Raw genomic sequence first — 14,336 nt, 5'->3', positions numbered from 1 at the left:
GCGAGGCTCGCCTGCTGGTTTGTGCTTGGCAGAAGTGTTAGTTAGTTGCTCACTTGTCATCTGTGGAGTTAATATCTGATAATGTGCTGAGAGGTGATCCTTTTTAGCTTTTGTGGGGAGAGCTCAAGGGACTCACTGGATTAAGAACTCAATAAATAAAGGATCGTGACTTATTTCATTGTCTGTGCCTCTAGCTGGGCACTCAGCAACTTCTCAGTCCCCTCCTGTCTACATGGAATGGAATCTCTGCTCCCAGCATCATTCGGGCATTGAGAAGATATTACAGGGTGCCCTCTGTGTGCCTGGCGTGGTGGATGGAGAAGAATAAAGGCACAGTCCTTGCCCTCAAAACCCATATGTTACCACATTTTGCATGTGACAGCAGACATCGTGGCAAAAGTAACAGGGAGGGATGAGCTGCTGGGGAGGGGGGACCTGCACAGAGGGGGTGGCATCGCATATAGCTCATGCTCTGTGGGCCTCAACATGCTGCCTCAAGCCTTCAGAAAGTGGCCTTGCCCCAGAGGTCCCTCGGCTCTTACCTCAAACATCGTTTCCTCCAGGCAGCCCCGATCTCCTGGAGTGTTCCTTCCAGGACTTGTCACCGTCTGTAACTGTTACTTGACCGAAGTCCCACAAAGGTAGGGATGATGACAGTTCGTTCACCATTGCATCCCTAGCCCCTTGCATAGTCCTTGGCGCACAGTAGGTGTTCACCCCGTATTTGTGAGTGGCAAGAGGGTGTTGCCAGACCCTCAAAAACAGAGTTCTGAGTGCTTCGGGAGGTAGCCAGCCAGCTACCTGGAATTGTGAAGGTCCCTTGGAGGTCACCTATTCCTGTCCCCTCTCTTCATTTTGTGTTTGGAGGGACAAGATGAAGAAATGGCCAGGTCTTGTCAAGTGATGGCTGCCCCAGGCTAAGAGCACGTCTGACTGGGAAAAAACCCACCCTATGCTGTGAACTTACCAGTGCGTACGTCCTCACAAAATCCACCATACAGCTGAAGGGATAGAAATGCAGGCAGAGGGGCTTCCCTGGTGGCGCAGCGGTTGAGAATCTGCCTGCCAATGCAAGGGACACGGGTTTGAGCCCTGGTCTGGGAAGATCCCACATGCCACGGAGCAACTGGGCCCGTGAGCCACAATTACTGAGCCTGTGCGTCTGGAGCCTGTGCTCCACAGCAAGAGAGGCCGCGATAGTGAGAGGCCCGCGCACCGCGATGAGGAGACGCCCCCGCTTGCCGCAACTAGAGAAAGCCCTCGCACAGAAACGAAGACCCAACACAGCAAAAATAAATAAATAAAATTAAGAAGTGTTGTAAGAAAGGTTTAATTAAAAAAAAAAAAAAAAAAAAAAGAAATGCAAGCAGAGAGACCTGGTCATTTCTTTCAGGGCAGGGCCAGCTCTTTGCTGCTCCCCTCGTGAGAGGGGGTAGAGAGAAGGCGGCTTCATCAGAGAGGGCCAGGGGCTGATGGCCACCTCTTCAGGCTTGTCTTTCATCCTTATCTTTCAGGCTGATTGAGAAGCTCCTGGAGCCTCTGGGCATACTGCAGCAGCTTCGGACAGAATGTTGGTCTCTGACTCTGTGCACATGCCTGGAGGGGCACCATCAGCCGCTTTTCCTTCTTGTCCGGTCAGCTCGGCACAGCTGGCTCACTCTCGGACCTGCCTCTCCAGGGTGTAGAGGGAGCAGCTCTGGGGCTTGGGAGTTCAGAGTCACAGGTTAAAGAGCATGAGCATTCTGAGAGTAAAGTCAAGGTCATCTCTGTCAAGCGGTCTTAGTAGTGTACAGGTTTGGGGGTCCCGGCATGAGCCTCACCGGCACAAAGAGGAGTCGGGGGGTTCAGGAGTGGGGCTCATATACTGCCTCACAGTCCTGAACTCTGTGGCCTTTCCTGGAACCTGCAGGGCTGGTTGGAAACATACACATCACCTGATATGGACCCGTTAAGTCTTCATTCTACATGCTCTCTGTTCTCAGCCTGAGGAAGGTTCTAGAAGGTGGGGTCTGCCTCCTTTTGGCTGCATGATTATGGGTGACTTTGCCTCTTCAAACCTGTTTCCTATTCTGTAAAATCCTCCTGCCTGGGATCATCACAGGATTAAATGAGGTTGCATGTAGAGCTGTGAGCACGCTGCCTGGCAAAGTGTAGGTGTGCTCTATTATGATGCTGCCACTGATGGAGAAACTCTGTGTGTGGCCGCTGTTACCAAGTGGTTTGCAGTCCAGCTAGGGCAGGGAGGCTAACATGCACAGTTGTGACCCATGTGGAACAAGCTACGACTGCGGGGCATGGGGGCAGTGTTTGGAAGGGCCCTCGTGACCCCCAGGTGGACCAGCCAGCAGAACCCCATGGTGGGGAATTGGTGTCGCCTGTCTGCTAGTGCAGGCGATCCAGACCCGCCCTCTTGGTGGTCCGGCAGGGATGGCGGGCGGTGTCAGGGAAGCCTCTGTGGGGAAGACCAGCTGAGCCTTAGCAGAGAGCTGAAACTGGGGCAGGTAGGACGGGACTCGTTCAGCACCACCTCCTTCTCCATTTCTTTCCCTGCTTTTGGCACCTAATCTCTCCCCCTTTCTAATATTATGGCTTTTGTGAACGTGTGTTCTTGTAAACTTTGTACCCTTGCTTCATGTGCAGCTATTTTTAATTCACATCAAGGCATCCTGTGCCCTGCCGTTCTGTTTCTTTTTCTCCTCTCTGCACTGTGTGTGAGGTCTGTTCCATTGCAGTGTCTACACAGTCCTGCACTTCCTTCTTGCTGCCACACTGGGGTGCCCCCCACATTCACCCATGCATTCCCCAAGGAGGAGACCCCTATGTGCCCTGTGACCCGAGCCAACATATCTATGGGGATAAAACTCTGGAGCCATGTGGCTGGGTCCTCCTAGGGCATGTGTATGCTTAGTGACTTAATTACTGCCCGGCTCTCACAGGCTTGCCCCAGGCTGGTTTCCACCATTGTATTCAGAAGGGGTCCTGCGTGCCCAGCTCCGCCCCACACTTGGCATTTCCCGCTCTCTACAGTGTGCCAGTCTGTACAGGTAAAGAGCTACCTTGCTGCTCTCATGGGCAGTCCCACGAGCGTGAGCATCTCGCCTAGGCCTTTAGCCCCATGGACTTCCACTTCTCTCTGAAGTTACCACTTCATACCTTTGCCCGTCTTCCCCGGGGGCCTCTCTTTCATGTTGATATGTAGGATTTCCTGGGATATTCCAGATTTTAGTCCCTTGTCAATTTAGACAATTTAGACAGATTAGTAGACAGTATTTGAATCTGTTAACTTTGTCCTTGTTATTGGTTTCTGAACAGAAATCCATAATTTTTGAAGTAATAAAATTTATTTACACACACACACACACACACACACACACACGGATGTGTGTGTACGTAACGTTATGGCTTCTACTTTTGAAATTTTGTTTAAGGAATCCTGCCCTGCCCTAAGTCACAAAGATATTTGCCTACATTTTCTTCGAGTCGCTTTATGGTTTTACCTTTCACATTTTTATTGAGTGCCTGACAAGACCCAGTGAGTGGAAGGCAGTCGAGAAAGAACAGTGAAGTAAGACAAAGGTGCATACTTTTGCGGCACCATTGGAAGGTGCGTGGAGTTGGTGTCCTGTGTGCTGCGGGCTCTGGTCTGCCCAGGCCCGGGACGGCGGGCGGTGAGGCCGTCTGGGGGCGGCATGGGCAGAGGGGCTGGCGGGGGGAGGGCAGGGTGGTCCGGGCCGCAGGCCTAGGAGCACCCTCTGTGTTGTGCATCAAGTCAGAGTGAGACAGCCAGAAGCTCGCTGGGGTTCCTGGGGACATCCAGAGTCCACAGGGATTCTCGGTGATGTTGAGATGAGCCACTGGAGGGAAGAGGCTCGTGCCTCAGGGCCAAGGCAGCACGGGGTGGGAGAGCGTGAGCTTTGGGGTGTCCCTGCCGGTTCCCTTCTCACCTGGGCCACTGGTTTCACCCTGGGACTTTGGTTGTAATCACGCAATTTGTCTGCGAGATGGGCTCGCTGGTCACCGACCAAAGAGAAGGGTAAAAGGAATAACATGGAAGATGTACGTGAGGTGACCCCATAGGTTCTCTGACCTGAGCCCGCAGTTCACAGAGGTAATGGTAACTGAGCTGGCACGGGGGCCCAGCACTGGCACTGGGGGCCAACAGGTGGGAGGAGCTGCACGTCCGCATTCGCACTCCCTCTCATCCACCTGGGATCCCAGGGGTCCCACTGACCTGCGGAAATCCTCCAGCTTTCCTGTTGCCTTTGGCCACTGTGTTCCACAGAATGGAGTTGGCCAAGGTAAGTAGGCTGTAAAGTCGGAGAAGCAAACATTCTCCAGCGTCCTTGTGAAAGGCAGTTCCAGACTGTTTACACCCAGAGGATAAATGAGGAACTGGTGCGACCTGTTTGAACAGTCCTTCCCAGCACCCCTGTAATTATAAACCTGCTGGTTTTTAGGCAGAGCCCACTGTCTCTGCTCTGATTCCTGATTACGCAGTTTCTGCCAGGGGATGTCTGCAACTCCAGCCCCAGACTCGTCTTAGCTGACTGAAACCAAGGCTTGTGTGACGCTGGATTCTCAGGGCCTGGGGCAGAGGAAAGCCAGAGGAATGATGAGATCCAGACTCACAGGCAGCTGGGAGGACGGCGGGCAACAAGGGGCCTCTGGGCCCAGGTGAAGGGCACTGAGGGTAGAAAAGGGTAGAGCGACTCAGATTCCCGGGAGGACGGCAGGACTGGTCGGGCTCCTGGTGAGCCCAAGGTAGGCCTTTTGGTGATTGGGTGGAGGGAGGCAGGAGACTGGTTTCTGGAGGACTCTGGAAAGGAGGAGGACTCCGCTCTCTCCACCTGATAGGTCCAGCCTGCAGGAACCACCCCCCCCCCGCCCCCCCAGGTGCCTGGGAGTTGGGATCCTGCTACCTCTGTGCCGGCCCCCTGTGCCACCCGGAGGACAGCGCAGTTCCTTTTTCCTGCTTTCCTGCTCTCCTCCCCACTGCTGTGCCCCAGAGTCAGCAGGCTACTCATACCTCCCCTCCAGGGGCTTCACCTTCCTGAACCCCACCGTTCCCTGAGCACAGCGCCCTTTCGGATGAAGGCCTGACCCTCAAGATTCTTCACCATCTCACTGACCCCACCTCACACACCACTTGCTGTACCCAGCACCCAGCTAAGTCTCTAGTCACCCGCCTGCATTCTGTGGTCCACGTTCTGTTCCTGACGGACTTCTCCCAGCGCCAAGTCTCCATGCTGTCACACCTTCTTCATTTTGCCAACATTGTCTCTGCTGGGAATCATTTCCCTCACCTCACCTTTAATCTGTCCCCTTGTCCTTGAAAATTCAGTCTGGTTGTTGCCTCTAGTATACCTGCCCTACCCCTGACCCTTCCTTCGGCCAGGTGGGTTCCTGAGGGGAGAGTAGGGGTACCCCCACCTTGCACCCAGGCACTTGCATGTTGAACATCTGTCTTTAGCATCTTGGTATCTGAGGGGGTGAGTCTGAATTTAAAGGAAGTTAGGAACATAGATGGCTTCAGACCTAGTTTTTAAAATGGGCATTTTATGAACAAATCAATTGATAATAAGGATTGGAAGAAAGCTTGTTTATTTTCAATTCCTACCTAAAGTTATCTGTCATTTGGCCATCTCAAAACAAGCTAGTATTTTGAGAAGCAAGAGAGAAGCTTTGTAATTACAAAACTAATAGAGCAGAAATAGCTAACCATGTATGTCCTGACTTTAATGTATTATCAGTTTGTCATATATTTGAAATTAATTTTTCTTGGATTTTAAAAAACAGTCATTATACTTCAGTTTTTAAAAAGAGAATACACTCTACCAAAGAAGACACATGGATGGCAAATAGGAACAAGAAAAGATGCCCAGTGTCATTAGACACTAAGAAAATGCAAATTGAAATCACAATGAGATGTTGCTATATACTAAATGGCTAAAATAATTTTTTTTAAAAACCTGATAATACCAAGTGCTAGTGAGAATGCAGAGCAATTAAAACTCTCATACACTGCTGATGGGAATGCAAAGTGGTATAGCCACTTTGTCTTATAAAGTTAGACATACACTTAACCATATAGCAATTCCACTTCTAGGTATTTACCCAAGAGAAATGAAGACATATGTCCACACAAAGACCTATAGGAAATGTTGATATCTTCTTTATTTATAATTGCCCCAAACCAAAAACAACCCAAATGTCCTTAAACAGGATGAAAGGGTAAACAAATTGTGGTGTGTCCATACGATAGAATACAACTTAGCAATAAAATGGAGTGAACTACTGATATAGGCGACAATGTGGATCAGTCTCGAAAGCGCTGTGGTAAGTGACGGAGCCCGTCACTGGGCATCATGAAAACGGGACAAAAATCGGATTAGTGGTTGCCAGGGGCTGTGTGGGGAGAAGATTGACTGCAAGAGGGTGCAAGGGAACTCTGTGGGGAGGTAGAAGTATTCTGTACCTTGATATGGTGATGGTTATACACAGTATACATTCATCTGAACTCATCTAAGTTTATACCTGTAAAGGGTGATTTTTATTTTATGTTGATTGTGTCTTATTTTAGAAACAAACAGTGGCTCTGCTCTTAGGATGACCGCCAGCGCCCTGCTCAGGGAGTGGGAAAGCCACATTGCTCTGCTGCTGTGTGGTTTATGGAGATGGAAGCAGTGAAACCTGATGAATGTCCCCGTGTGTGGACTGAAGTGATGGTCTGTCACAAGCCCATATGTAGCCTTCCATTGAGCAAAGGACAGCAGGGCCGATGTTGCTGGAGCATCTCAGTGCCTATTGTCATGAGCACTCCCCTTTCCCCTTGGGCCCGGCATTTAAACCTAAAACACATGCTTCCAGGAACAACCTTCGTATTCCTTGCTGCTTTTCAGATTTCAAGAGTTGTCATTTAAATATGAACATTATCTATTTGTCGTGAGGTGGATGGACCTAGAGTCCGTCATACAGAGTGAAGTAAGTCAGAAAGAGAAAAATAAATACCGTATGCTAACACATATATATATGGAATCTAAAAAAAAAAAATGGTTCTGAAGAACCTAGAGGCAGGGCAGGAATAAAGATGCAGACATAGAGAATGGACTTGAGGATACGGGGAGGGGGAAGGGTAAGCTGGGACGAAGTGAGAGAGTGGCACTGACATATGGATACTACCAAATGTAAAATAGATAGCTAGTAGGAAGCAGCCGCATAGCACAGGGAGATCAGCTCGGTGCTTTGTGACCACCTAGAGGGGTGGGATAGGGAGGGTGGAAGGGAGACGCAAGAGGGAGGGGATATGGGGATATATGTATATGTATAGCTGATTCACTTTGTTATAAAGCAGAAACTAACACACCATTGTAAAGCAATTATACTCCAATAAAGATGTTAAATAAATAAATAAAACAAATACATAAATAAGAACAGTATCTATGGTATGTGTTGATGGGCTGTACCAATGTGTACCTTGTTAAGAAATATCCTTTTCTTTTCCCTAAATCTTTTTACAAGGGTTTTGAAAATCAGAGAGGCGGGCAGGTTTCTGGAGAGCCAACATATTTTAATATTGATTGCCAGTTTGAATATTGTTGGTAACAGTGGGATGAAAAGCAGATCTACATCGTGGTTTCCTGTCGGCTGTCAAGTCTGTATTGAGCTGTGATTATCTTAGCTCTTCTTGCCACCAGCTCAGCAATACTGAGTTGTGTTTTGTTGGTTATTTTTTTCATCCTGCTGTACATTTCAAAATGACAGCAAGGCCCTATTTTAAGGGAAGTGAACATGTGATGTCACTTCTAATTGGTTGTGAAATGCTTGCTTTCTCCTTCCTAAAAAGGGGCCGCTGAAGGATGGAGTTGAAAACTCCGGTTCACCTTCTGTGTTTTGGTGAGCTGCTGACCTGCTCTCCTTGCTGGGGGTAGCAGCCAGGCCACGCCTGGGCGGGAGGGGTCTGTGGAGGAAACGATGACTGATCGTGGGGCCTGAGAGCTGTTTGTGCACCTCAGCAAGACTGCTGGAAATCATACCAGACCTCTGGAGAAGTCCACCCAGACTACCTGCCTTCCAGGGATCCTCGCTGTTCCCCAGCATTCTGGTTCCCATGGGAGTGGGGTCATCTCAGCCTGTCCAGAGCTCTGGCCTCAGGGACAGCCCTTCCTGGAGGGACCACAGTCCCCTTTCCTCCCGATGCCCATCTCCATGTGTTCTGTCTCTTCGCAAGGTCTTCCTGCCACTCCAGTGTAGCCTCTTCTTCACCTGGCTAACTCAGCACAAGATGGGAGGGACTCGGGCAGTTTGAACTGTTCATAAGTCAGAGTTAAACAGGCTATGTGGCAGAGAGAGGACTGTGACCTTTTCTGTAGAAGTGGGAACTAGTCCTCCATGTTCTCCAGGAGCTTCCAGGCTGACTCTAAATGGAGATGAAATATGAGAGTGATTAGCCAGGCAGAGACATTTAGAAACGGAAAAACTGACAAAAAGGTGACTACAGTTTTTGAAGACAGTTGGGAGGAAAGGGTTGAAAATACAGTTGATCATTTTTCTGTCATATTTCCTCCAAGTGCTCCAGTATCAGCTACCTGGTATCCTTTCTAATCAGCAGGTCAATGAATGGAACATATGGAACACTTTGATTTTTCACTCCAAATTAGCCGCTAATATTTTCTCAATGACTCTTTTATTATTTATAATATAGATAAGCTAACTCTCCTCTCATATGTGAGATAAAGTAATCAAGCCTCACCTTGGCTCTCGTCAAAGCAGATAAGAGTGTGAGCTTTGCCATCGAGACTCCTACCTGGAACCATTTGAAAACCTGCTTTCAGCTGCAGCCCAGCCTCTAGGACTGCGACTGTGGGATCTTAGAAAACAGTGTAACTTCCCTGAGCCTTGGTTTCCTCATCTTAAGATGGGGACAGTTATTCCTACTCATTAGGGCAGTGGCAATGTTGGGGGTGTAGAACACCTACTGTGGTGCCTGGCATGTGCTCAGAAAGTGGGAAATAGTGTTTGTTGCTCTAATTGGGAAGTAATTGTAATCTAGCATGTGATGACATCTCAGCAGTCGGCACCTGAAAACCTGCTTATTCCAGTAATGTTCAAAAGGCCTTTAGCCAAGAGTCTATAATGTTAATTATAAAATCATTTTAATCTGAGTTACTAAAAAATTATTTTTCTGTTTTTGTTGTTTTTCATCTTTCTAGTTAGACATTACCCACTCTGGGAAGCTGCATGAGATGCCCTCCGGGTGCCCTCAGCCCCTCGCTTCCCTCCATCAGAGCCCTTCCCACTCTGGCCTGTCTCCCTCCCTGACCCACGGGTCAGAGCATGGACGCCGGCCGCATGGACATTGAGAAGCTCCGAATCACTGTTTTGCGTGTTTCTGCTAGTGATAAAAACGGGGAGCTGGTCGTCTAGCAACGCAGGGTGCCTTTGAAACAGGAGGGGGGCACGAGCACCCGAGAGCCGGGCTGGCGTGGAAGCCGTTTGTGCAGCCACGGCCCCAGGCCTCACAGCGTGGCTCTGTTTCCTAGGTCGGGAACTACAAGCGGACCGTGAAGCGGATCGAGGATGGCCACCGCCTGTGCAGCGACCTCATGAACTGCCTGCACGAGCGGGCGCGCATCGAGAAGGCGTACGCGCAGCAGCTCACCGAGTGGGCCCGGCGCTGGAGGCAGCTTGTGGACAAGGGTAGGGAGGCCACCGCTCGGGGCGTCTCAGCCCCAGGCACCCAGGGCAAATCGTCGACCCTTTCTGAGCCAGTTTCCTCTCTTGGAAGATGGGGGCAGGAGTTTGTCTCACAGTTTCGGGGGGCTGTGATTCGTCACCCGGCAGCATAGGCTGCATGAGCTTTCCTCCCCTTTCCTGGGGACACAGGACTCCTGTCCTCGGACAGCATCCAAGACTCCTGTGGCAGTCCTTGTCGTCCAGAGGACGTGCTGCGCTTGCCGAGTTAACAAAGAACGGCTCCTTCGGGGCCCAGACTTGAGTAGCCTCCTATCTGGTCAAAGGCCTTGCTGCTCAGCACCGTGGTGTCTGACACTCCGGCTGTTTATTTGTAAGCCTGGCCAAGTAGCAAGTCAGATAAGCCTAGATGGCGACATCGGGCAGGCTTTCTAATATTGAATTTTAACAGGAATAACTACAGGTGTCGTATGATGCAGGTTTTGCCTCCCCTCCCTCCCTAGCAAAAACTCAGAAGATTCTAGAGCTTAGTGACAATGCTGCTGTGGATACGGATTGTGCTCAGAACGCACTTCCCAGCAGTAAAGGGGGAGCTCGATTGATTACAGGACGTCCTGGGACAGAAGTGGGTTAGCGGGGCTTTCTCAGGGTATGTTTTGGGGCAGACTCTTCTACCGTGACTGACTGTCCTCAGGGGAGCCGACCAGGGGAAACCAGGCTAGGGCGAGGGGCCACCAGGCGACTTCAGCTGGGTCTAGACCAGCTGCCCGTCTTTCACCTGTTGCTGAAACGGGTTTTCTGTGGAGCTTAGCCCAGTGCCATGGTACAGAGTGGGTGCCAGGGAGTGGGGCAGCCGCGCTTGGGTGAGGGGTGACTGGGGATGAGCCAGCCCCCTCAGGAAGCGGTAGCTGTTGTTATTTTATTTCCACCTGCCTGAATCCCCTCTCTCAGGATCCAGCTGTCAGCGCCGCCCGTTCTGTTTATTCAGAACCTGAGGTTCATAAAGCACTCTTGCCCGCTCACTTTGTGGATCCTGCCACAAGACCTAGGCAGGACAGGGAGCTGCTCGTTTTGTAGACATGAGGGGTTAGAGGTTCAGAGAGGCTAATGTTCTACGTTTATTCATGCATGCACGCGCACACTCACACACACACACGCACACACTCACCCACACACCACGCCTCTCTGTGTCATTACCCGGCTCCAACAGTCATTGACGCCCGGGAGCGCCTTGAGGGCAGGCGCTGGGTCTTCCCGTTTCCATCCTCAGCTTCTGTCATAGCCCGTCTCTCCCTCCATCACCTCACGCCACACCCTCAACAAAATGACGGGCCAGATTAGGAGTTTTCTTCCTGAGAACAGTGAGTGGGGTGACCCAGGCAACCCCACACTGCTATCTAGAGAATTCTGTCTGGGCCAGAGTAGATTCCTGTCTCCTCCTCTCCTTCCCCAGGACAGGGCTTCCATTCTGCTGAGGAGACAGTCCTTCATTCGACAAGCAGTTCCCAGGGTCCTGCTCTGCATGGAATGAATGGGCCTTGGGAGAACTTGTGGTCCAGTGGATGGGGAGCCAGGGGGCCAGCAGGAGCCCACACGGGTGGGCTCAGAGTGGCCTGGCAGAGAGGTAGGCTCATTTCAGAAGGCCCTCCTTCTCTAGCCAACCTTAAGCAAGTCAAAACTTCCAAGATGAAGCAACTTGAGTTTTTCAAGAGCTCAGTGACTTTACAGAAAGGAAATGTGTGTAATCCCCCAGTTTCCCTAACAAAAGAACAGATCCAGCTTCAGTTCCTTATTCTTTTCTTCATCCCAGGAACTGAAAAAGGAACGGCACTGAGAGAAAAGTATCTGAAACAACCAAAAGGAAACCTCCCCGCCGAGCAGCCAGACTGCCGGCCTAAAACCCCATCCCAACAGCTGAGGGAGGTTAATAGAGGAAATCCCCTCCCCCAGGGCCTGTCTGGGCCCCGCAGTGCCTAGTAACCCACCAGCTTCTCTCCTGTGCCAGGGCCTCAGTACGGGACGGTGGAGAAGGCCTGGGTGGCCGTCATGTCCGAGGCAGAGAAGGTGAGCGAGCTGCACCTGGAGGTGAAGGCCTCGCTGATGAATGAGGACTTCGAGAAGATCAAGAACTGGCAGAAGGAGGCCTTTCACAAGCAAATGATGGGAGGCTTTAAGGAGACCAAAGAAGCCGAAGATGGCTTTCGGAAGGCACAGAAGCCCTGGGCCAAGAAGCTGAAAGAGGTGCATCCCTCCTGCAGGCCCCTGCCTGGCCCCTGCAGCCTGCTTCTTGCTGGCCAGGCCTCCCACCTGCAGCGCCCCCTCCTGCACTCCCAGGGGTTCCTGCCTCAGCTTTAGGCACAGAATGCTGCAGTTGGTAGACAAAGGCCCGCGCTCAGGCCCGGAGCCTGTGGTGCCTAACGTTTACCCATGTTCAAGACGCTGAGTACTTTATGTGCCTCCTTTACATAATCCTTATCAACCCATTTCCCAGTCTTGGAAACAGGATGAAAACCACACACAGGGCGTAGAACTCAAAACCCAAACTCTCTCTCTCTCTCTCTCTCTCTTTTTTTTTTTTTCCCCAATAACTCCATGTCATGAACCTTCTGGTCTATCAAGAATATTAAATTGATGCAAACTATTACATTTAGAATGGATAAACACCAAGGTCCTACTGTATAGCAGAGGGAACTATATCCAATCTCCTGGGGTAAACCATAATGGAAAAGAATATTAAAAAAATAACGTATATCTGTGTAAAACTGAGTCACTTTGCTGTACAGCAGAGATTGGAATGACATTGTAAATCAACTATACTTCAAAAAAAAAAATTAAATCCACAGTTGCCAAAGGTTATCTGAGGTTAAACTATTGCAGAATAGTGCTTCTTAAATTTAAGCAACTTGCTAAAACCCAGATTCCCAGGCCCCACCTCCAGATATAATGATTCAGTAGGTCCGAAGTGGGGCCTATGGGACTTCCCTGGTGGTCCAGTGGTTAGGACTCCGTGCTTACATTGACGAGGACCTGGGTTTGATCCCAGGTCGGGGAACTAAGATCACACATGCCACGTGGCACTGCCAAAAACAAAAACAAAAAGAAGCAGGGCCTATTAATGCTCAGTTCTAATAATCTCCCAAGTGATGCCACGCCCACTGGTCTAAGGACTACATTTTGAATAGCACAGTTTTAGAAGAGCTCTTGGTAGCACTCAGGAGCTAGTAATTAATATCCTAGATGGAAAACCCCAGCTCTTAACCACTAACAATGCCTCCCCCAACCCCGGGAAGTTGTCTATTACAGAGACTTAAAAGTCCATTTGGACTAGTAAAAAGGATAATTTTAAATTGTTCTTTCTCTTGTATGGGTTTTTCTCTCAAATTTGCAATGATACTGATACTCATTTTTGTAAAAGTAGCAAATGGAAACCATTGAGTCTCACCCAGCCTTGGCTTGCTGGAGGCTGTCACACCTACCCCCCAGCCTTCAGCACGTGAGGACCTACAGCCCGGTCCGCCCGGGCTCGGGGTGGACATGCCACTTCCTTCCAACCCCACTCCCGCCACTGGCTCTTCTCAGGAGCTGCACCGCCTTCCTCCTTCTCAGAATCACCCAGAACAGACCTCTGTCTTCAGGTTGTAACAACAGGCTTTCCTTCTGTGCTCTGTGCCTTGGCTTTTGCCACGTCTCCTTTCCCTTCCTTCTTGTCTCTGGTTCCATTTGTAATGACACTATCCCCCTCATGAGGCAGTGGTTACAAACTCATCTTTCTTCTCTAGAATGAAATCTGTGACTTTGGCTCAAGTAAGAAGTGTCTATTAAATTACATATATACACACACATACACACACATCCATATCTATATATACACGTGTGTGTGTGTGGAATGTGCCCATAACCCTGCCTCCCAACATTACTCTCCTCTTGCATTAGGTTTCCAGCTGCCTGGCGGCTCTTGCCTCAGATCCACACGTCCGTCACATTCTTGCTCCATGTTGTGTGTGTGGTTTTCTCTAACCGTTCCATGGACCGCTCTACCAGCCCAGACCCACCCACTGCACCTGCCCCTCCTCCCTGCTTTATTCTCCTCCTTGGCATTTGCCACCTTGTAATTTACTGTGTACTTGAACTGTTTCTTGGGGCTGCCTCTCCCACTAGACGGTAAGCTCCATGAGAGCCCAGGCTTTTGACTGGCACTGTACGCCTGCTGCCTGCATGTTTCCTGACAGCAAAGCAGGCGCTCCGCCAACAGTGGGTGAATGAACTCTGTTTTACTTGTTGTAATTATACTGAACATACAGCTTTGTACCTGCTCTTTCCTCTCCTCTTGAGAGCGCAAGCACTTCCCACAGTCTGTGTAACCTCTCGTGAGGATTTTGAACTTTAAACGTGGTGTTCAGGAACTCATTCTCCCTGTAGGTAGAAGCAGCAAAGAAAGCCTACCACGCAGCATGCAAAGAGGAGAAGCTGGCACTATCACGAGAAACCAACAGCAAAGCGGATCCATCCCTCAACCCTGAACAGCTTAAGAAATTGCAAGACAAAGTAGAAAAAAGCAAGCAAGATGTTCTTAAGGTAAATCGTGCACTTCTCTTTACATATTGAGAGCACACGCCTCACCCGTTCACGTGTCTGGCACGCAGTGT

At 50.1% G+C, this 14,336-nt stretch overlaps 1 protein-coding gene and 1 long non-coding RNA gene across 6 annotated transcripts in view; one reads left to right on the top strand and one right to left on the bottom strand.

The window, feature by feature from the left end:
• Nucleotides 1-14,336, bottom strand: part of LOC309610184 — a 281,821-nt gene that overhangs the window by 105,230 nt on the left and 162,255 nt on the right. The window lies entirely within an intron of this gene.
• PACSIN2 (protein kinase C and casein kinase substrate in neurons 2) overlaps nt 1-14,336 on the top strand; it is a 136,538-nt gene that overhangs the window by 103,617 nt on the left and 18,585 nt on the right. For all 5 annotated transcript variants that reach the window (XM_082352642.1, XM_082352639.1, XM_082352640.1 and 2 more), the window contains 3 exons: nt 9,540-9,696; nt 11,696-11,931; nt 14,110-14,265. In XM_082352642.1, coding sequence (XP_082208768.1) covers nt 9,540-9,696; nt 11,696-11,931; nt 14,110-14,265 — 549 coding nt within the window. The remainder of the gene's footprint in view (nt 1-9,539; nt 9,697-11,695; nt 11,932-14,109; nt 14,266-14,336) is intronic.

The sequence above is a fragment of the Balaenoptera borealis genome (genome assembly GCF_965194805.1).
Source record: "Balaenoptera borealis genome assembly, chromosome: 13".
Lineage (NCBI taxonomy): Eukaryota > Metazoa > Chordata > Mammalia > Artiodactyla > Balaenopteridae > Balaenoptera > Balaenoptera borealis.
The sequence above is the reverse complement of the archived record's forward strand: the minus strand, read 5'-3'. Positions and strand labels throughout refer to the sequence as shown.